Source organism: Leuresthes tenuis, unplaced genomic scaffold (assembly GCF_036924035.1).
Source record: "Leuresthes tenuis unplaced genomic scaffold, fLeuTen1.0.hap1 SCAF_12, whole genome shotgun sequence".
Classification (NCBI taxonomy): Eukaryota; Metazoa; Chordata; class Actinopteri; order Atheriniformes; family Atherinopsidae; genus Leuresthes; species Leuresthes tenuis.
This window is the reverse complement of record NW_027325366.1, coordinates 27,659,410-27,682,611: the sequence shown is the minus strand read 5'-3', so window position 1 is coordinate 27,682,611 and position 23,202 is coordinate 27,659,410. Positions and strand designations below refer to the sequence as shown.

Below are 23,202 nucleotides of genomic sequence, written 5' to 3'. Positions count from 1 at the left end.
TCTTAAACAGTCGGTTAGTTCTCCACCGGAGGTACTCCACCAGCCAAGATTCTCATGACTCTCATGTTTCATGTCAAGTTTTTGTGGAAATCACCAAGACCTCTTTTGTCTGCCTTTCAGAGAGACAGTGACTGGATCTACCAGAACCTAGTCTAATTGCTACCGAATAGAGAAGCCATTCAGTACTGCCACTACCATTATCTTCACCAGTCTGGAAAATCACAGGAAAGTTATCAGGAAATATAAAGACTCTCACTAACTCACCTCTCCTCTCTCAGAGCCACAGACCTTCTCCCAGAGAAACATTCAGATCAGCGTTCTTCAGTGTCCAACTGCAATATTACAGTTTATTCACCTGTAAATAAGGTCACCTACCTTTTACTCACCAGTCCACCTCAGTCCTTTCTGGATCGAAAGAAGGGACTGGCCCAGAAGGATAATGGATCCTGGGGATAAGTCTTGGCAGCGGGGACTGTCCAAGCATGGACAACTATTGGGACAGCATGAACAAGTTTTGCATTCTTTTGTTGAAACAAATCAATCTGTACTTCATCAAGTAGCACAATCAACCTCTTAAGTGTCCTCTTTAACAGTTGAAGTAACCGCCGGGACCAGCGCTTCTCCCCCCTCGCTGTTAGTGAAAGAACCAAGAGTACAAGATTGTTGAAAAGCATTGGATCATATTTATTTGCAATGCACTGAACCACATTGAGTTGCATCACGTTGAATCATTGCAACTCCCATCACAATTTGGTAGAATCATGTTATTGTATCAGAGAGAAAACCAACAAATAATTATTTCACATTGGTAGGTAAGTTAAATGTGAAATAAGTCGAAAAGCTATTTTCCAAATTCAATATGAATACAAATTTGCCTAACAAGGAAATTACAAAAATCAATTAATAATTCATATTTATTAGTTAAAATGGAGGAATTCAAGGAGATCCGTATTTTTCCTGCACCTCAAATTGATATTTTCAGAAAAATAGATGGACTTAGATGGACTTGTGCAGAACTGTTGAGTTTATTTTGTCGATCTCTGTAGAAAGGATATTTGTTGGATGACATCAGTAGTAAACATGACTTCATGCGGAATTAGAGGGGATTTTCAGACCCTCTTGTGGACAGCGCCACCCATTTTTCTTTGCTGCTTCGGTCAGGTGATAACTATCTCTGTGTCAAGTTTAACAGTCCAGTACCTAACATCTACAGCCCAGGAACAGTTATATATGCCCACTGTCCAACAGGAAAACACAACCCACTGATAAAATACACAGGACTGATAAAACTGTGAGACACACATGGCGATGACAAATTTACAAAAAAGGTTTAGCTCAACTGAAATCAGTTCTTATTGGATCTACATATTTTAGTGTCCTGCTATAGACACTTTGCATTTGACTTTGAAAAACTTTTTTTGTGCACACTGATTTAATTAAAAGCCCCAAATATGACCTAAAGATTATGAGTCATGATGCAATGACCTTTGACCAAATCTTTAGAAAACACATTTAACTCCCTGTCAGGGCAAAACCCCCGCATGACTCACATGTGCATCCATACAAATACAAGCCACCAAACACTAAGGGATTAACAGCATAATGGAAAACAGATCACATAAAACACACAATACTCTGTAGGTGTCTATTTACTGTGTTTAACAGTCAGCAGAGTTAAGTTTTTTTACCACCAAACCACTGAAGATAACTTCCTTCTATCTGTCTGCTTCAAAATTAATAAAAGAAAGTTCCCACATTAAAGATTAATAAAGATTCAACTGAGCGTGCAGAGGAGTAGTGAATGGGCCTGCTCGTAATTGCCGTTGCACTGATTGAGGATGTCCTCAAGGAAGCATTTGGCACAGTCTGGAAAGATGGTCATCAGTTTCATCAAGGCCCAGTCTTGGTCAGGCTCTGGGTCTGGAAAATACAGGAAAAAAATAAATAATCGCCAAAGAGTCAAGTTTATCTCTTATTGCTCCCATGAGGCCCCTAATGAAAGAGTGTTTCTTGATTGTCCTGATATGCAGAGCTGTGCGTTTTGCTTATCTGTGCACAGCTGAAGGTATCTCTGTTTCACAATTCAATGTTTTCTTTTGTGGAGCTGCCAGTACAATTTGTAAACAGGATTAGCCACCAAAGGCTAAGCAGCAATTATTAACACAATCTTTCCTCAGTAACTTGGCTAAAGTACTCCATAACCAGCAGGCAAAAGTCCTCTTGCAGTCATTTTTTTTCAGTAGCTTTAAACGCTTTCCTGTCTGATCACTTTGACATCTTTTCCCTGCAGCACCAGGATCAGACTTGGTTCTTTTGCCATAGGCTGGTCCAGTTCTCGGGTGGGAAAATGACCCATCCTGCCATCGCCTAACCAGGCAGGAGATTGTCTCATGCAGGTTATGGCAGAATGGAAAATCATGATCTTAATGCTGGTAAAACATAGGCCGGGCTTGGCGGATGCATCCCGTCATGGATTGAGGATGTTGTGGGATTGCGACGATTGCAACTGCGCCCACAATGGCAGGCTGAATGTTTGGAATATTCTTTGGTATTTTTGCTTTAACCCTGGACTAGTGAAGTCGCCCTGCTGTGGCCAGTGTTCTGATGGCAGTTAGTCAAGAATGAGCAGCTATGGAGAGGTAGGACATGATGCCTTGTAGAAGGAGTTTGGTAGAGGGAACAATGTATCTTAGAAATCCAATTATATTCTATCTTAACTTTTGCTTTGTCAATACCAAAACACCCCAGATCAATTGATATTTAAATTTTCTCCACTTTTAACATGGTTCTAAAGGTTTCTGAGAAATCAAAACTTAAGTTTCAGCCCCATTATGATGGAAAAACGATTATGATTGGAAATGAATAATTCAGCTCCTAGTTTGAATATTTGTAACTTAAAATGCAAAAACAAAGAAAAAGACAGGTGGGTTTTGACCTAAAATGTATTTAAAGACTACAAGGGCTCATTCTTCGTGATGAGTCTTCAGATTTATTGCTCTTGTAGGGTGAGACAGTTGACAATTAGGATTCTAAACCCCAAGCACTCACATGAAAGGCAGCAATCTTACCACTACACTATCCAGTCTGCATAGCTTCACTAACTCCAGCTAAATCCACATTCCCTAACACTTCAGTATAGCCCCAACACTTGGCCCCTATTCCTCCACTTTGCGGGGACAAGTGCCACTTTTTCATATCTGGATTAAGGAGTTACCATCACAGAGCCAGCCAATGTTTCTTGATATTTCTTATAGATTCAGGGGAGAAATTGACACTTGTTGAATGCAGTCACAGATCCAGAGTTGTTTTTAAGTGGTTATAATAATCAAAGGCCTTCATGTCTCAGGCCACGTAGCTAGGTCCATCTTTTATAAAAAGTCTGTGGTTCCTTTAAAGCCAGGTATACACTGTGTGATTTTGGCTGTTCGAGATGAAAGATGACCAGCATGGAAGAAATGTGTCTTTACTCATGGCTAAAAACATTATTCCTCCATATTCCTACAGAGGTTCAAAGACTGTCGTTGTCAGATACTTGGGATGATCATCCTGCAGTATGATGGCTGCAACAACACTGCTGGTGTTGTGGTAAAACCAAACCAAAACTGAAGAGTATAGCTGGAAGCCAACCAAACTTAACTTAACTTGTAGAACTCAAATAAAGAAGCAAATCTGGTTGGGTCATGGTGGCAAATGTCTGATCTGAATGAAGTGTCCTCCAGCTTAAACCATGTTAATGCCTGGTTTATGGTCACCTTTCTCATCGTAATGCTGGTCATGCACCTCTTGATTTTCTTAACTTGTAGTGCACTGCATGAGTGGTGTATCTTAAAAACAAGAAAAGCTGCAGGTAAGAGTGTGTGAGATGGTCTGGGTCTACAGCAATGTTTCTCAAATCCGGTCCTCGTGACCCACTGCCCTGCATGTTTTCGATGTTTCCCTCCTCCACCACACCTGATTCAAATGATCAGCTCGTCATCAAGCTCTGCAGTGGCCTGATAAGGAGCCATTCATGGTGTCACAGTGATATCTTCTCATTGGAGACACCTGCTGTTTAGGGAGGAAACTGCAGCAAGTCCAGTGCACCAGAAGCGTTGATATACACAGTTATGGTGCGAAGGATTGCTACTTACTAAGGATGCAGCATTGAAATAAATAACAAGAGTTGCAGCTACAGGGTGAGTAAAAAATCAACAACCTTAACACACTCTGTTAGTTATCTGCAGTATTTTTTCAGTCCATCAGTGGATAAAACCTACTCTACTTTAATGTGCCCCTTGTGTTGCTATTCACAGCTGTCGCCAACAAAAATTTATCAGGTGTCATCTTCGTACCTAAAACATAATGTCAAAGCCAAGTTCATAAGATACCTTTTGCACTGTGGCCTGCAGTGAACTTAAGATGGCTAAAATCATATAGCATGTTGCTGCCTTAGCAGGTTGACACAAGAGAAGCTTCTTTATGTTGATGTACCTACTGGAACAAAACCCCAAAGTTGAACTCCACCATTATGATTTTGGTGGTTTATCACTTTTTACCCATCATCCATGTTCATCCATTTATCTATTTTCTATACCCGCTTAATCCAATTCAGGGTCACGGGGGGACTGGAGTCTATCCCTGCTGTCATTGGGCAGGAGGCAGGGTACACCTGGACGGATCGCCAGTGTGTCCCATAACAAAATGGAACATAGTTAGATCATTGACCAATTAAGCTGTTAAGAAAATATTACTTGATGATGCTGCATTATGTACACATATTATACAAGCAGGGCAGGACCATATGTGCAGCAGATTTCATTAGACCCCATACCAAGTACACTGAGGAATTAATAAACAGTTAATCGCTAAAGCTTTCACTACTTGTCAGTCCTGTTGAAATTTGAGGTCAGGGTTGTTTTTCATTGTTGGAAATCTTACTTGGAAAGGCATTCCAGTTGAAATTTCCTTCCAGGAACCCTGGAATTCTGACAGTTCAACTGTGGTGTTGTAAGAAAGAGGAAACGATGTGCACATCTTAGGCTGAAGCTGGACTCTTGACTGTAATCATTGAAGTTACTTACAAATATTTTACACTTTATTTATTTTGTCTTTATTGTTTTTTTTTGTTTGTTTTGTTTTCTAATTTAATTCAAATGTATGTGTATACAACCCAGGTTAGTTTCTTACAGACTTCATGACACCATTCACTGACAATTTAAGTGGGTAAAGGAAAAACAACAACCCCGAAAACATACTAAACTCCTAAAAAATGCACTCAACAGCGAATTTTATCTATCATCACATATCTCTTGTCTCTTCCTCCTATAAAATGCTGTCTTTGCATTTGTAAATCACTTTATAGTTTGAATATTTCCCTGTATCCTCATAAATATGTCTGGCCTTTAGACTAACTCATTAAGTCAAGGTCAGATAATCAAACAAAGAAAATACTTGTTTGTTCTATTTCAGAGTCTGAAAGCCTGACTCAGTGAATACATGATTAGGGCATGATTAAGACAGAAGATGGAGGTCCATTTACTGCAGCATGTGGTGAACATGATATGATTTATAGGTGTATGGCTTTCAATAAGATGTCAATCTAGGCCAGTTACAGAGGCGTGGGACTGCACCTCTCAGCATGTCTGCTTGGCTTCAGGACGATTCTGTCATTCTAGCCTGGTTTCAGTGCTCAAAAGAAATTCCCTGCATGACTGAAAGAGGCATAATAACAAACTGTGCATTTGTGTGTTTGTGTTGAGGTCTGATGCTCTTACTCAGATACGTTTGATATTTTTGTCAAATCGTATATTGTAAATGAAAGCCCTGGAAAAAGCTTTCTTACTCATACTCATAGACACACGTACATTCCCCATCTGTCACAAACTACAAGTATCAGCAGAATTTTAATGCCAGAAGCGACAGTATCCCTACGTACCACGCATAACTTCCTGCCTGCATTTTTGAAGCATGTTAAGCCTTTGATTTATCGCAGACTAAACAGACAATCACAGAAAGGATGAGGTGAGCAACTCTTGTCACATGTCTGATTTAGATTTGGTTAACCAGCCTTGAGCCAGACTAAAAAAAGGTGCAGATTGCGGGTTATTCACACATCTACAGTAACTTAAACTCACCAGTTTCCTTTGTCAAGCAAGAGAAGCTTTCTTCTCTTTCTGATTCCAGGTGAGTCAGGGACAATTGTTGGATTGTTGTCTGTTGTCTGAAGTCGTCAGGGTCCAAATATGGATGCTCTTGCTCGTGAATGCTTTCCTTTTTTGTCTCTTTCTCAGTCCCTCCGCTCTGACCCTGGAGGTTGTCCAGAAAGGCCATGTTTACCCTGTTAAAATAGTGAAAAAAAAAGATTTCTCATAAAGTGCCAATGTTGTCATTTATACTTTGATATCTCTACAAGCTCAGAGAGACAGTGAGCTCTAAGTGTTTGACAGCTTTTTAATCTTGTTTATCTAATAAAATATAGTGGGGCTAGTAAACTACTTGATGCCACTTAACATTCACTGACCTGGTTGGTCTGTACTGGTTCAATTCCAAAGGAATTAACAAAACGAACAATTAATCTCTTTTTTCACTTGTGTATTTTAAACTTAACCAAAAAATGTCCTCATTTTCCTTGCGTGTGGTATGACTTTCTTTATTCCATCATCTTTGTTATTGGTGTGTGTGTAGTTTACCTCTTGTGCTCTTGTTCCACTTCTCTGAAACTTTTCAACTGTTTCCCTCTTGTTTCATTCTCCATGTCTACACTCTGACAAAAGAGAACAGTCAAACCCAAGTTCAGTCACATAGAGTTTGTAGGAGCAATGGCTGACAGTGTAATACTCCAACACGTCCGTTTCATGACAGTTGTCAGTTATTACCAGTTTGAAATATCCACTACAGGTGACTGGAGGGGTTTGGTAGTGGAGTTTACACATGACTGTCATCGAGGAGATCAGCATTTATCTCTCTACAATCTATTGCTCTACAAACCTCCCTTTAGTAGTCAGTCATTGTTTACATCAACTTTTACTGAGTGCTTGGTTCAGTTTAAGAATTTATTTGATAAGGCTTACAAAAGCATAGCTCTCAAAGTAAAGCTCTCATTGACATATGTTTCTATTTCTTTATTTTTCTATGTCTGTAATTCTGACATAAAGGGGGCTCATTAGGACTATGTGTCAACCTGGGGTCACCATAAGGGTATTGTAGTATCATTTGACAATCACTTTCCACAAAAGCTAAGACACCATCTGTACTGTATTCAGTTGATTTAAAAGATATCTTAAATGTTTCTCATGCTGTCCTCATTCTCCTAATGCAATATAATGCACACATATGCAAGCAGTTCGCATGCAGAGAGAGGTGTTCCTCCAGCAGAAGGGAAACCTCACTCTTGTTATGTTTATGCATTTGGCAGACGCTTTTACCGACTTACAGGTAGGCAGATAGGATAAGGGGGTCTTGCCTAAGGACACGTCCTGGAGGTATTACCTTTCATGCAGGGGAACCCAGGTGGTTGCTAACCATTGTTTTTTTTTGTTTTTTTTTTTAAAGGTTGCTGAGAGAGTCTCAAAAGTAGCTAAATCTGGTGTCAGGTTGGAAACACTGTTGAATGCGCCTTGGAGTTGCCATTACTATCCTGTAACAGCCTCCTCTGCAGGAAGCAGCTTTAAAGATAGTGCTGAAGAGGTGAAGCACAGCAGAGAGGGAGGGCGTGGGCATGCATGTTGCATTAATTAAAATCTAAAAGACAAATTCACATTCTTTTTAGGATTACCAAGTTCTGCTTTAAGAAAATGCTACAAGGAATTAACTTAAATACAAGTGCTGGCTTCTCTATGTATAATTTTTTTCCCATATTTGTAGCCACATCAAATCGATTTCACTCCCACCAACCTTTTTTTTTTTTTTAAACCTGTAATTGTGCCATTAACCATTTTTATCCATTATGTTATCTTTGTGGTGAGAATAAATTCAAGTAAAGCCATGTGCAGAGATGAAAAATTGTGTGAGAAAATTGGCAGCATTGCTAAGCAAACTCTGCAAAAAGTACCAGTCAAAAGTTTGAACACCCCTACTCACTTAAAATGAATAAGCAATGTCCAAACTTTTGATTATTACTGTGCATTATACAAACTTTTAACTAGTTTACTATTTTGCGTAGTAATCAATGCAATGTAAATGACTAATTAACTATGAAGCTTATCATATGTCCCAGTTATACTTGTACTTATATATACAAGTTGTGTCTTTCAGTATAAGCCAAAATTATACTGAGAATGGAATTTAATATAATTTATGCTGTGGAAAAAAAGTTAAATATCTTATTAATCGCACACAAACACTCCCTTATTTTTCTTTCTCAGCTTTCCTTCTCAGGAGGGTTGACGGGTCAGTAAGGGAAAGAGGGAAAGCAGCCCACCTGTGTGAACACTTTACTCCCACCAAAGCTCAGCACCAAATCCCCCACTCACACACACCAAACATGTACACACACCCACAGCTAGAGGACATGAAGGGGAGAGCTGTCTGTATTTTGGAGCCAATAGTGAAAAACCAACAGATCCCAGGGTCCTGGTTAGACCACATCAAGAAGTTTGACTTTTGCTGCTCTGCAACCACAAGCTTTCATCTCCTAATCTGTGACGTCTATCTGACAGAGCTGCAGCCTGGGAGAGTCAGGAGACGAGAGTAAGAAAAGAGGGAAGATGGGAAAGCAAAGAACACAAGAGGAAATGAGAAGATGCTGAGAGAAGGAAGAAAGGCAACAAAAGAAAGAAAAGGACAATGAATGGAAATGGGGAAAGGTGAGAGCAATGAAAGAAAATAAGAAATAAAAAGCAAGAGAGGTGATGTGGAAACAAAGCAAGACAACATGAAAAGGCATGAGAGGCTGGAAAAGTCTTTGTTTCTGTCTGTAACCTCAATATCATCCTGTGAACTGTTTCATTCTATTAGCCTGTGTGTGTTCCCGCATAAAACAGAGACTTGCTTATTGCTCTAACTGTTTCTTTGTCTTCCTCCACGATACTTTGACCCAAAGTCTCCTCTCATCTTTGAACTAATTTGCCGGCTGAAAGATTTGAATCAAATCTCTTGAGAAGATGTGAAAGACTCAACAATGAAGAAAGTGCAAAGAGCAAGCACTTCATGTCCACTGAGGAAGCTGTGGTTGCAGTTTTAACAGTTTTGTCAGTCACCACCGAACACAACGTGTCCTCAGGCTGTTTCCTGCTCAGCTGTAACATTACTGATGGGCTGGGTGCAGAAGTGTGCACACTGTGTCTCACTCTGACAGAAGCTGTCAACACTCTGCAATAAATGTGTGTTTTCTGAGCTAAGAATAACTGTGACCTTTTCAGATTACAGCAGATATTCATTATCACTCAAACAAATCAGGTTGATTGAGAAGAAATGTATTTATAGTGGTAACAAACGGTAACTTTGTGGAATCCCAGAAGAAATAAACAGAAGAAGAAAAACATTTATTTGGTCAAATTTATGAGATAAAACTTTTGACTTTAAATTTTATACTTTGTAGCAAGTCAAAATGTTGAGTTGATTTGAATTGCTTTATGTTTTGAATTCATCTTAATTCTTTCTTACTTTTTTTCTGTTTTTTGATACAAAATGTTGACTTTCTGTCTCATAATAGAGTCCTCTTATTTCTTTAGATTTGACACAAGTTTTGTCACTTTTCTGAGCAGTTTTTCTCACAACACTGATATATTTCAGTGCGACATTTAAATTTTGACTTGGAATCTAATAACTGCTTGTTTTTTTTCCTTTTGGCAAATGAAAAAAGTCAGTATTTAGATCTTATATAGATCTTATATTCATATCTTCAAGACATGACCAACTAATTCTTTTTTTTTTTTAAGCAAATAATTGTTTCTCTTGGTGGTGAGAAAAAAATCTTTCGCATTCCCACATTTAACTGACTTTTTTTTTTGTCTCCATTAAGTAAGTCTTCCTTTCTGTCCTCCTGTCTAAATTGGTATGCCTGCACCAGTTAAAGAGCTTTTGAAATGCTAAAATGATCATAATTTTCTCCTTGAGGTGCACTAGATTAAGTTGACGTGGTTTATTGTTAAATAACTACACTATTTTCCTCATAGTACACATTGCTGCGCAGTTCTTGTCACCTTGTATCAGAAAATGTTAATTTTAGTTGTTGTGTCTTTAAGGAACACCTTCCATAAGGGCCTGTCGGCTCTCATTGGTCAAAAATGGCATGTGAGGCAGCTGTTCATTCTTTGAGGTGTACAACTAGCTGCTGGGCTGGCATTAAGGATTGTTGGTGACATGGTGACATCAGCAAGCAAGAGAAAAGAAACCCTGAACTACAATCGTGGTGTTTCAGGTAGTTCAGCAGCTGTACATAAAACTATGTAACACACTGAATGAAGGGAAAAACCCAAAAGCATAACATGACCTCTTTAATTCACAAGACATGAACTCGTTGGGGAAGATCTGGGGGTTTCTGCAGGTACTTTTACGAACACAGGTTGTTACACTATTCTGTCTTCTGCAGAAACCTCACAGTCTTGTCAATCTGCATGCCTGTCTCTACTCAGTGTGAACTCTGGGAAGTCCCTTGAACTCTGCTAGCACTCCACTCCTTCCCTCCCAGGAAAACCAACATTCAGAAAGGAAGAGAGGCTGAGAAAAGAGAAAAGGAAGCAGACGAAAAGAAACAAAACAAAACCATGAGAGTGAGAGGAGCAGATGAACAGACAACACTCGGAAGCAAGAGCAGAGAACTTTCTGTCTGTGAGCAAAAGATAATTATCGGGGTCACAGTTTTCTCACCCCCACCCAGGCCATCGGGGATAGAGCTTAATACCCTGCTGGCCTCGAATGATGAAAATCCGCACCCAAATGTATTTATTCAGAAAACAGCTTGCAATAAAAAAAACAGACCTACTGGTGTGAAATACTACACAGATTAAGTCTCCAGTGCCACAAAAATGACACCACGTTATATAGCTCGAGTTTCATGTAGAAAGGATGTATGAGTCTGCATGTAAACAAACGACACACGTGTGGTCGCCGCATCACCTTGGATGACGTGTGTGCGGCACTGCTGGAATGACCTGCGGCTCTCTTCTCAATCCTCTGCAGAAAACTCTCAGTGCTCCTGCAATAAATAAACACAGACGATCTTCAGACAAACCCACACACAAATGATAAAGCTTGACGGCGTATTATTTTACTTTACAGACACTCCACATGCCTGCAACACTCAGTCCCACAAGGTTGATCGGGTTTGTTTGTCCCTGTTTGACATTGCCGTCCCTCTCCATGAAGCATCTGATCTGTTACGCTCTCCCTGTTCGTCTCTTCTCTAAATGTCTTCATTGTTCCTTCAGGTTTGCATTTTGGTCTGCTGTTTCCTGTTTCTGTGTCTCTTGTAGGGAAGCCAGAGATGCTACTTGACAGGCAATTTTCTTCGGAGCCAGTCACAGATTCCAGTAACATTAAGGCTGTCAAGGTAATTGATTTAAAGTAGTCCAAAATAACTGGGGAATATCAAATGAAAACCGCAAGCATACTGTACAGCAGACATTCCAAATAACTTTAGTGTCTACATGCAACATAAAAACTTGACATCTCTAATGAGGCCCTACACTGATTACATATGTCCGTTAACTCATGGTGGTGAGTATGGTTGGGTTTCTTAGACAAGGAATTGTAATGCTGCTTCTTTTAAATATAGACAGTGGGTCAGGTGCCATAAAACATCCTATTACTTTGGATGTTTTTTAAACTTTTAATCCAACAGATTAACCCGCAACATTGACCAAACTACAAGAAGGACGTATTTTATAACTTTTGATTCCTGATTTAACTTCTGATCTACTTCTCATCTAATGTTTTTACAGTAGATATGAAAAAAAAAAAAAAAAACACTTTCCGTGCTTGGGAGCAAATATTTGGGTGACCTGTGAAAAACTCTGTCAGAAGCTGTCTGAAAACATGTCTGTGAGCTGGACAGTTTTGCAGGGTACTTTTACATCACAGTATCAGCCCAGGATATACTTATGCAGCCTCTCCATGTTCATCTCCACCCACTTCTTCACTTAATACTGCATTTGTGTACCTTGGAAGTGGGAAGTCTGGAACTCTTTAGATGTTTTGCAAATCTATTGTCATTTAGCAAATTGTCATCAGCATTTATACAGCTCACTGAAAGCAAACAGGCTTATAATGCTCCACCAGGACTGGGAAGGAAATACAACGTCTTGTTAGTGTTTTCTTTGATTTGCTCTCAAGTCAAGTTCATTTAGTGGCACATTTAAATACAACAAGTTGACCAAAGTGCTATACAACTAAAACTTCTCAATCAGAGGTTGGTTCTCATTTGTTATTGAACGCAGCATCAATTGCATAGCAGTGGACCCTGCCATTACAAAACCAAACTTTTACTAAATCAACTAGTAAAATGTTGCAGATATAGGCAACAATTCTTAAAGTTAACCTCTAAAAATAAAAATAAACAGAGGAATGGTGCAACAGCGAAGCTTGGGGTTTATTGAGCCAATATGTGATCGATGATTTTGACTTGTTCATTATCTGCTGGTTGGCTGTTGCATTACTTCAGTGCTCTTGGATGGTACCACATTAGGAGCAGCCAGTTGCAGAAGTTCTCGTCATGTTGAATTGGACGTGGTGGATTGCTCACTTCAGGTTGGAAGTGACTCCTTGCCACAAGTTGGGGATTTTAAGTATTTTGAGGTCTTCACAAGTGGGGTAGAAAGCAGAGGGAGATTTAGAGGTAGTTTAAGACACTGTTTGCAATCATGCAGACATCGTAAAGCTTCCTTCTAAGGACGGCTGGGCTCATGGAATGAGTGAGGAGCTCAGTCATCTGGGAGGGGCTTAGAGTAGAGTCCCTGTCTCTCTGGATCAAATGGAGCCAGCTGAGGAGGTCAAGGCATTTGTTTAAGATGCCTTCTGGACCCATCTACCAGAGGAGGTGTTTCCAACATATACTACTAGGTGGAGGCCTTAAGGCATGTTTCTACACCTATTCATTTGTTTTAATTATGACGTGGTCAATAAAATCTAGTCAGATGATTTGTGATTAGTCTGTTTATGGTTCAGTCTTCATTTTATTTTTTATTTTCAGAAGGTCAGCATCATGTCAGTTTGTAGTCTTACGAACATCAGATGAGCTAAGTAATCCCTCTCAAACTCCACACTGTTAACTGACTGATAACAGTGAAATAATCAGAAAAAGAAGAAAGAAAGAAGCAGCTTCGCTACTGAAATGACAGACGTTTAGTATGTCTGGGTTGTACGTGTGTACAGATATTATTCTAGGAATTCTCTCATCCCACTTACCAGAATTATGGTGTTTAATCAGTCCAATACATACAGCATGATGAGAGCTGTGATATATTACATCCACTTTATGATCTGTAATATGAATTCCTTCAGCCTTGAATAAATGATGGTAGACCACAGATTTACTCACTTCAAAGAATGAACCTTCAAGTCAGGGTAAAGGAGTTAAAAACTCCCTAATTCAACAAACCCTGTACTGTTGAGCCAACAACTAAATCTGTCAGATGTTAGATCAGGCATGAACCACACCTTCCCCATTATTTCCTGACTCAAAAACTCAAAAGCATACTTATAATTTATCCATTTACATATTTCTTTAAGGACTGATTCAGTTGTGTTTCTTTTTATCAGTCCAACCCTTATACTTTCTTACACAAACACAATACCTACCCACACAAATTACTGATTATTTTTGGGCTCTTATGTACAACTTTAACTTTTCTTGACCTCAGCTCAGCTTTTGACACAGTAAATGAATCATTTCTAATCAGTGATCTAGAATCAACACTGCTGTGGCTCTGATTGTCCATTCTTCTACAGCTAAAGCTAAAGCCTGGTTTAAAATGTTATCTTATCTAACCTAATATGATCTAATATGTTGGGTGGAAAACAACTAACATAATAAGACGATGCACCAAGTTTGTTGGACAGAAAACATTTTTTTGCAGCCTAATTTGTTGCTCTTTTGCATTTAATTTAATTAACTACTACTCAGGTGTTCCACATGGTTGCATTTTGGGACCCTTTCTATTTGTTATCTTTATAAATAACTTACGCAAGGATATTGATGCAAAAATAAACCTTTCTGCTGATGACTTAGACTGGACTTTATTTGTTATTTAGCATTGGCCACTGTAGTGTACAACAGGACAAAATTACATGATGACACTATTATTTATATACATGCTCCATCAATAACATGAAAAGTGCAAAAGCCTCAGTCTGCATTTAATTCATTACCTACTGCGGAGAATAAAGTTAATTATTTTCCCAAAAGCATATTTACAGTCACAGGATTATTTTAGCATTTTTGCATCTAAAGTTAAAATAATTCAAAAGCTGCCTTTATATATGTATATGACGATAACCTCTCATTTTGTGCTCGTATCGTGAACGTAGTTAAAAAGCTTAAAGCGAAGTTTGGTTTTTATTTTACAAAAAACAAAAGAAGTTTTGCTTTCAATGCAGAAATGTCTGTGATTAGTTTGTCCCTAAAATGCAAAGATTGTTACTTATCATTTCATTCTCTATAACTTGGTTAGACATCAGTGACAGAGGGCAGACAAAATGTTGGCAAAACAACACTTCCAGCATACCTTTGTCTTAGCTCTATCAGTTATCAGCTCCTCTCTATGGCTGCTTTTAAATGAACTCCAGGCTTTTTGTACTATGCACCTTTCACATGAATTAATCTGCAGAAAGAAAAAAAAACTATATCCACTGATAGATTTAATGGTACAATAAAGAATGTGGCGAGAGAGATGTGTTTGTTTTTCTTGTAATTTGTGTGATGTTGAGAGTTTGATGTGAATATCTATGTAACATATGTGTGCTGAATGTGGTCCAACTGTGTGGGTGTGTTCCGTTAAGTGTGAGAGACATGATGAGACTTTTTTTTCCTGTGAGAAAAAAAAGCCCACAACCTGGGTCTTATTTTCACTTACTGGCTAAATGCCAGTTTCAGCATAGATTTAATGATTTCACTTGTTTTCAAAGCTTTTTATGGATACGGCCTTTATCTGCACCTAATCACTGCATGAGATTTTGTATTAGTATTGTTTTTTTAATTAAACATGTCACCAAAGGCAACCGGGCCTGTTGTATATGTCATCAGTTTGATTCTTGTATGTTTTATCTTATATTTATATAGTTTTATTGTACAATGGCCTATTTCATCATTTTGTTTTTCAAAGGTACTCTTATTCTGTAGATTACTCAAAAATAGGAGTCTGACCTTAGAACCCCTGGTATGATTGTAGAGTTTAAATCTTTCAAAGTTTTTGTTTGTTTATTTTAACAATTAGCTGTTAAATGAGTGTAATAAAAAGTTAATTTTATGCAGCCTGATTTTTGCAACTACTATGCCTTGCTTCTCCCATTCCTGCTACATCTATGATCAAGCCTCACTGCAAAGAGAGACTGCACCACGGTGCACAAAACAACAAAACATCGAAGGGTGGCAGTGATGACAACAAACTGAATCTGATCCCAAACTGACCTGGCATGAGCCTCATGGTGCTGCTTCCAACTCCTCTGCTCATCCTGTCGCTTCTTCTCCTGAAGGCGCTCAGCCTGCAACACATCACAGCAAACTCATCACACATCCCACCAAGCATGTACATTACAGCATGATATATGGGCTGCTGAATACTGTGCATACAACACACTGACAAGCTAAATTCAGGACTTTTCAGCATTCTACAATATCTGTCCTTTTGTGCACTGGAACTTTTACTGGCTGTACGTGAGATTTTAAAAGAATCTTAAAATCTGAGAATATTTGCTGAGTAGAAAGAAGGACTGAAGTGTATAAATTCATTTTTCATTTTGATATTACAAAGTTTTATACAGCATGGACAATAGAAAACGTTTTACAATGACTTTTATTCTACTGCAGTATAAACCCAAAATATTTGATATTTTCCTGTCAACTTAATTTTGTTGAGTTTCAAGTTGTTGTTCTATTTCATTCTTCCTGCAAAAGAAGGTTTGCAACAGTGCAGAGTCATCATTATCAAATTTTTCATTATCAATTCACCACAAAATCTCCATTAATTACACGTCTTTCTTCCAACAAAGAAATTGAATACTGATTGGTCTGACCACAATACACATGTTACTGTGTATAGCTGTTCTTGACAAATGTTTCTCACGCTAATCCCTTGCTCATTTGATTGTGTCATCTATTGATGAATGATGGATCTCGATGCAGTGCCGTCTAACGTATCAGAGATCACAGTTATCCAGCTTGGGTTTGCTCCCTTGTCCTCTACACACTGAAATTCCTCCAGATTCCTTGAATGGTGTAATGATTTTCTGCACTGTAGAGGAAGAAATATGCCATCCCTTCCAATCTTTCTTTGAGGAAAATTGTTTTCAAATAGTTCAATGATTTATTCACATTGACATTTTTGTTGACAACCTGGAGATCTTCTGCCCATCTTTATCCTATCCCTCAAAGACTCAGCCTTTCATTGATGCTGCTTTTGTACCTAATCATGATTACAACCCCCTGTTGACATAACCTGTTTGAAATAACTATCGACACATCTACATGTCCCTTGCCCTAAATTGACCTTGTACCAACTTTCTTTCTGGAATGTATTGTAAGTAAAATAAGTGAAATTAAGTTGAAGAGACAAACATGATATATTTGTGATTCATACTGTCTGCAAAGAAATAAAATTTATTTATATTTTCCATTCCATCCCAAAGATTTCTGAGATGATAAAATGAGCATTTCATGCATCTGCAAGCAATTATCTCTTGTAAAACAAGATACATCTGCCCAACAAAACTGGGTGGTTGAAGAGTGGAGACGAGCATGATGGGTTCCTGACCCTGAAACAGGTTTTTGCCAGCGTCTTGTTTGATCACATCCAGCAACAGACTGTTTCACATGCATGTGGGTCAGACGTGTAGAAGAACGTGTCTGAGTGAGGAGCTGTCTCTACAGAAACCCACAAACCCATCAGTCTATTCTATTGCCTTTATTACTTGGTGTGTGAGACTTTACTACTCTACCTCAGGCGGATGCTTGTCTCTGCTGACATCTACAGGCAAAATAGGATATTTCAGGGGGAGATTTTTTCTTCATTTGCCTGTGTTTCGTCTGTCTGCAGGCGTTTTCTTTAGCTCCACTGCACTGAGTGCTCAGGGCCACCATATAAAATCACCCCAGTCTTGTTTAAAATAGTCTAATGCAATAAAATCCATCAAATCTGCCTTCCTGTATTTAAAAACATTTCTCATCAATGTCACAAAAGACGATAAAATTTTACATATGTCACAACAGTTTGATAAAACAATAGCAGCAGGTTGATTGACAAAACTGTGGAAGAGGCAATGGAGACAATGCCTCATCTGAGTATCAATGTGGATATTTAAAAGTGAATAGAACTGCACGATGCCTTTTTATTTGGCTTTGATGAATAAGTTATTTGACCACGTGCTACAACTCCTGCAACTGATGCTAACTATTGTCATGTGTCTCTGCTGAGAGTCTATTCTCTTTTGTAAAAGAAGGAAAAACATACCTGCAGAACAAAACATGTGACTGATACTCCTGCAGACAACTCCTCTGGAGTCAGTTTTAATGGAAGAGTTAAAGGGTGGACAGGAAGATGAACTTCAACAGGTTTCTGGTGAGTCGGAATGTTTTTTTTTCCTAAGGAAGGTTACCCCAATCCAACCCTTTGGTTCTATTGTTTCATTTTGATGGAAACAAGGTGCTACTTTTCTTGGGGGATCAAGTAGTAGTCACTAGTTAGCCCTTCAACTGGGGTGTTAGATGATCCCTACTCCTTGATCTCAAAAAGAAAAGGAGCACTTTGGACGGGTAGAGCTATGGTGAGGAATTAGGATTACTTAGTATTTCCAAATTCACTCAACTGGTCATATCCACAGATCCAAAGTCAGCTCAGATTAGCCTTACAGATACAGAAATGCTGCTGACGGAATCTGATACATTTTTATGTAGAAATTTAAAAAACTGTCTTCCCGTGTGTCTTAACAAATAAAGGAAATAAGAGCCCCAAAAAATCTTCAGCTGATTTGCTTCTGTTTTACAACCTCTTGTTAAATCAAAGTCATCACTATAACAAGAGCTTCAGCTCTTAACAAACAGCTTCCAGTCTATATTTCTTAAGTCAGTGTTTAGTGTCACTTTGGTGCAGGTTCTTGGAGCTAGTGGCAATTACAGATGGAGATATCCATCACAAACCCAGCAGAGACATGACATTTTCTACTGAGGATGTGCAAAGAAGCCTTACTACAGTATATTCTGAGTACATGGCACAACTCTTTACCAGGAAAACACCATCTCCCTTTTCTCTTAATCTAACTTTAAATCTCGCTTTTTCCACCTACACTTACCAAATATGCTGAGCATTCCTGACATGAAACTCTGTGGCTTGTCACAAAGCACTCTGTGATGTACAGGAAATCTCTGCGCTGACAGAACAGAGTTTTACAAAAGATAGAGGAGGTGCAAACCAGCCAATAATCACACCATTTCTTTCAGAGTAACACCGAGAATGATTCACACTCTTTAGATTTTCATGCTTCCTATTCAAAAACACCTCAAATGTAAGATGGTGTAGTTTGAGATTTTTTCTAAATGACTTAATGAAAAAGTAAAAAAGCATTTGTTAAAAGGCTAAATGACCATTCTTAGTCTCACCTTCTCTCTTTGTTTGGCCTTCATCAACTGTAGCTCCTCCTCCTCTTCCTGTTTCTTCTTCTTGTCAGACTCCTCTTTCCTCAGCTTGAAAATGTATTCAAATTTAGTTTAAGTGCAAGCTAATGCACAAACACATAATTTCTGCATCCCAAACGTGTTCTTGTATACAGTGCGTTGAAGAAGTATTCATGCCCCATGGTGTTTTTATTCCATCCTGTTGCATTACTACTGGGAATCAAAAATGATATGTTTGGGGATTTTATGTACTGAACAAATTAAATAAATTGGTGAAACCTACAGATCATGTAATCTTTTGTTACCTGTCTAAAGTGCTGCAAATCTCAACAAGCAGAGATTAGAGTGTCAGTCCAAAAATACACTGTTTAAAGAAAAAAAAAGAAATGCTACATATGGTTTGAACCAAACACTTCCTATAAACTCAAACACCATCCCGACAGTGAAGCATGGTGGTGGCAGCACCGTGCTGTGAGGATCTTTTTCATTAGCAGGGCCTGGGAAATTGGTCAGAATTGAAAGAATGATGAATGGTGCTAAATACAGGGAAATGTTTGAGGAAAATTTGTTTCAGTCTTCCATAGAACTAAGATCTCAACAGAGATGGTAAATTAGCACTAGAATTGTTTAAATGGAAACATCTAAATGTCTTGAAATGTCTGAATCAAAACTCAAAACCTAAATGTGATTGAGAATTTGTGGAATTACCTAAAGACTGGTATACAGAACCCATCCAGTTTGAAGGAGCACTTTGATCTTAAGAAATGGTTAAAAATACCATTGGCTAGATAGGCCAAACATTCTCAAAGAGACGTATAGCTGTAATTGTTAGAAAAAAAGGGCCTCTAAAAAGTATTAACTATTGACAAGTTGTCAGGCTTTCGTGTTATTGGTCAAACAATAAAAACATTGTCAAAATTTAGCTTAGGTCCTGTTTATAGGGCAACTAAATAGGATAAAAAGCAAGAGATGGTGAATATGTTTTCAAGGCACTGTAATGCATGCATTATACACTACATAATCACGAAGAATTATGGGAAACTATGTATGTGAACCTCTATGATATCCAAATATGCTTGAAACTCTCTCTTAAGTGTGCAGAAATATATGATGCTGCTGTGGTTTATTTACCTTCTTCTGCAGTTTGGAGCAGCGTGCATCTGTGGCCTGCTTCTGCCTGGCTTCAGTCAATGTCACATGACCACCTGGTGGATTGATGGACGTCAATAAAAAAGAAAAGACAATGCTGGCAGAATGTGATGGAGGGCAATGTCGTATGTTGGTTTACCAAGCTTCTCTGGAGTCAGGTGCACAGAAGAAGGCCTCTGGGCCTCTTTCCATTTCTGAAAATCCTGCTCTTCTTTCTGAGCCGCTGCAACAACAGTAAACACTCACTTGAAGAGATGTTTCAAACATAGGTGAGTCTGAAAGAGAATCAGTTGGATAATTACCTGATTTCATCTCGCTTCGGCGAGATTCGTTTGGTGGGATCATGGTGAATCCACCAAAGCTGAAACACAAAGACACAAAGAGCCAGTTGGTGATTAACAGGGATGTGTACACTGCAAAACCTGAGCGTAATCCTGTAGTTAGACAAAGATTGATCAGGTGTTGTGTCATTAAAGATTGCTGCAATCGGGGAGACAGCTGAACAGATTTTAAGTGGAAAAAAAATTGCTTTATTCTTTGCTTCCTGAAGCGATGCTTACAATTAAAAAGATAACATTTTCTGGTTAATAAAAGAAGTGCTTTTTTAAAACAAAGACTTGCACAAGTCTAAATATGTAAATGAGTCTGCAGTTTAAAGAGCGAGTTTGCAGAGGATAACGATAATCCTCAAAGAGTGGTGATTTCTTATTTTTCCTACATTTTTCCTAGTAACTACACAATATTTTACAAAAAAAGCCCAAAAAATAGAATCCAGCATCCAAAGTCATGCTTCTAAAATGTTATTTGCACTTGTAAAGAAGTTTGGAATCAATAAGACTGAAAGTAATGTTCCACACGAAGAGGTCTGGATGGAACGTGTTCTCAGGTCATTAAAAAAATGTACTGATCCGTTTGTCAAGTGAAAGAAACTTTGTTCCATTTGTTTTTATACCAACGTTTTAACTTGATCCTTGTGAGAAAAGTCTGATAGATTAAGTGTTAAATATCCCTTTAATGTTTTAATGGCCTGCAACAGAACAAGTGCACTAAAAGAACACATCCTCCACCAAGGAAATTCCTTTGACCTTGCCCCTACCTTCCTCCAAGTTTCATTCAATTCGGCTGAATAGCTTTTGGGTAATCTTGTAAACCATCAGACTAACAGACAAACGCTAACAATAACATACCTCCATCAGCACAAAGTGGAGCTGAATAATGTGGTTAGGACTGTAAAAGCAGCACAAAGTGAAAAACCTTCTCACATTTCTACAGAATCAACAGTTGGAAGAACCGCTGTTGAACAGAATTATCAATCTTTTTCAGGTTAGCCACAGTGGAAGAAATGCAGTAATGCAAACATATTTCAATAATGTGCATCTGCAGAATAACATTAATGAAACGGTTGCAGATCAGTCCCAACGCTGCTTATCAGGATCAACATATTCGCCTTAACATATTCGTCCACCTGCAGCTCTCTACATCACCATAAGCTGCTCATGGGAGAGTACAACAATGGTGTGACTGTTGGAGCAGTGTGGACCTGTCTCTTTCTCACACTGTCATTTGTGTTCCCCCACTCTGAACATGATCCCCCAGCATGTTCAGAGAAGGAGAACTGGTCATCAGTTGTGACACCAAAAGTTCTAACAGTCTTTGTTGGAAATATACAGGCATGAGCAAAAAGTATTGATCCAGCCGTCATTTCTCATTTTATACAATGCTGCTTTCATTATTGTTGAAGCCGACTTTTCATGTGGCATTACCTATTTTTATTTAAAGGACACAAGAACCAGGGCTGCTCGGTGGTGTGGTGATTAACATTGGTGCCTCATAGCAACAGGGTTCCTGGTTTGAATCCTTGTTAAGGCCCTTCTTTGAGTTTGCATGTTTCGTATTTGCATGTGTGAGTTCCCTCCAGGTACTCAGGCTCCCTCTCACTGTCCAAAAACATGCATGTTAAGTTCATTAGTGACTGTGTGGCTCTGTGATGGACCCTGCCTCTTGCACAGCTGGGATGTGCTCCAGCTCTCCCACAACCCCGAATTTGGATTAAGCAGATAGAAATATGAATGGATGGATACAAGAACCAAAGCAAGAGTATCTTAGTGTCTTACAGACTAAGATAAATACAATCTTGATTTGATAGAAAAAGTTTTTTGTTTATTTTAAATGTTAGTCTGTGTAACTGAGCTTTGGAGACCGCATAAATTAAAATATTAATTCGAACTCTGTCTGAGACAGCTAAGATTTACGAGGGACGATGAAGGCCCCATTTCAGTTTCCAATCTCATGAAACGAAACTGAAAGTGAACTGCAGCAAACACTCAGCAAAACACACACACACCCCAAGAAATGAACTCCAATGTAGCGGAAACAGACATGGTTAAAACAGATACTATGTGCCTGAAAAGCGGCATTGGTTGTGCTCATTTCATTTCAATTTAACTTGTTACTTACTATTGCGGCTCTCTGTTTGCCGCTCGTTGGTTTCTGCTTTCAGGTGTTCCCTCATAGACTCCTTGAGGTGTTTGAACATTTACAGGATCAGGTGGGTTTTGTCCCAGGTAATTTCCTCTGGGGTTCAGCCGGTTTCCAGGGTCTCTTTGTTGATGAGGATCCATCTTGCGGGTTCAGACCGCCTCGGAGTTGGTGTCTGACAGTCCTTGCTGTTCTATTCTTAGCGCAGTTTTCTTTCACAACATGCCTCAGCTGTAGTTGGATGTATAAGTGCTCGACCAGCCTTTTGAAAAGTGGGAGGGTTTTAATACAACAGCGCCATCAGCTGGGAGAATGAATACTTTTATCTTAGAGCTGAGAAATAAAATATTTCAGTTTTTTTGGACACTTTATTTGTCCCTCAAGAGCCCTTTGTGGACCGTCAGTCAACCTTTTGTTTGTTTTATACGGTTTCATTATTTGTTGATACACCTGTTGTTTTGAACCTTTAAAATGACATTTTTTGGGGTGCTGAGCAGCTCCTCTGGTTGGAGAGGCAAGGCCATGTACACAGGTTCTAAGTCCTCCTTGCAGCTGACCCAGGTTTGAGACCAGGCCTGCGATCCCTTCTGACCAAATTCGTGTCAGGCTGCATTGAATAAAGGCCACCCCTACAACACTGGATCATAGAGGAGTACTTATTCTCCTGTTAACAAAACCACAGGTGTTAAAATGTAATGGCTTAAGGCTTGGCTTAAAGCTTGTATGTTTTGGTTGTCAGATACTCTGAACCTGACTGAAAAAATAGGTGGCAAACATTAACGTGGAGGAAGATTTTTGTTTTAGAATGAACAGAAAACAAAAAGCTGAAATTG

General features: G+C 38.8%; 1 protein-coding gene across 2 annotated transcripts; it reads right to left on the bottom strand.

Moving 5' to 3' along the window:
* Window positions 1-660: 660 nt before the first annotated feature.
* Window positions 661-22,597, bottom strand: epsti1 (epithelial stromal interaction 1). Of its 2 annotated transcripts, none has more exons than XM_072397344.1 (10): window positions 22,349-22,597; window positions 20,194-20,252; window positions 20,031-20,114; window positions 19,874-19,947; window positions 18,728-18,811; window positions 15,545-15,618; window positions 11,038-11,116; window positions 6,669-6,742; window positions 6,114-6,316; window positions 661-1,920 (listed from the first exon to the last, which is right to left on the bottom strand). In XM_072397344.1, exons 1-10 carry the CDS (start codon window positions 22,510-22,512, stop codon window positions 1,775-1,777), a joined length of 1,041 nt encoding a protein of 346 aa, XP_072253445.1. In that variant the 5' UTR covers window positions 22,513-22,597; the 3' UTR covers window positions 661-1,774. The 2 variants fall into 2 exon arrangements, with proteins under 2 accessions (XP_072253445.1, XP_072253446.1); XM_072397345.1 differs by having other exon boundaries at window positions 661-1,914; window positions 22,349-22,595.
* Window positions 22,598-23,202: the final 605 nt, after the last annotated feature.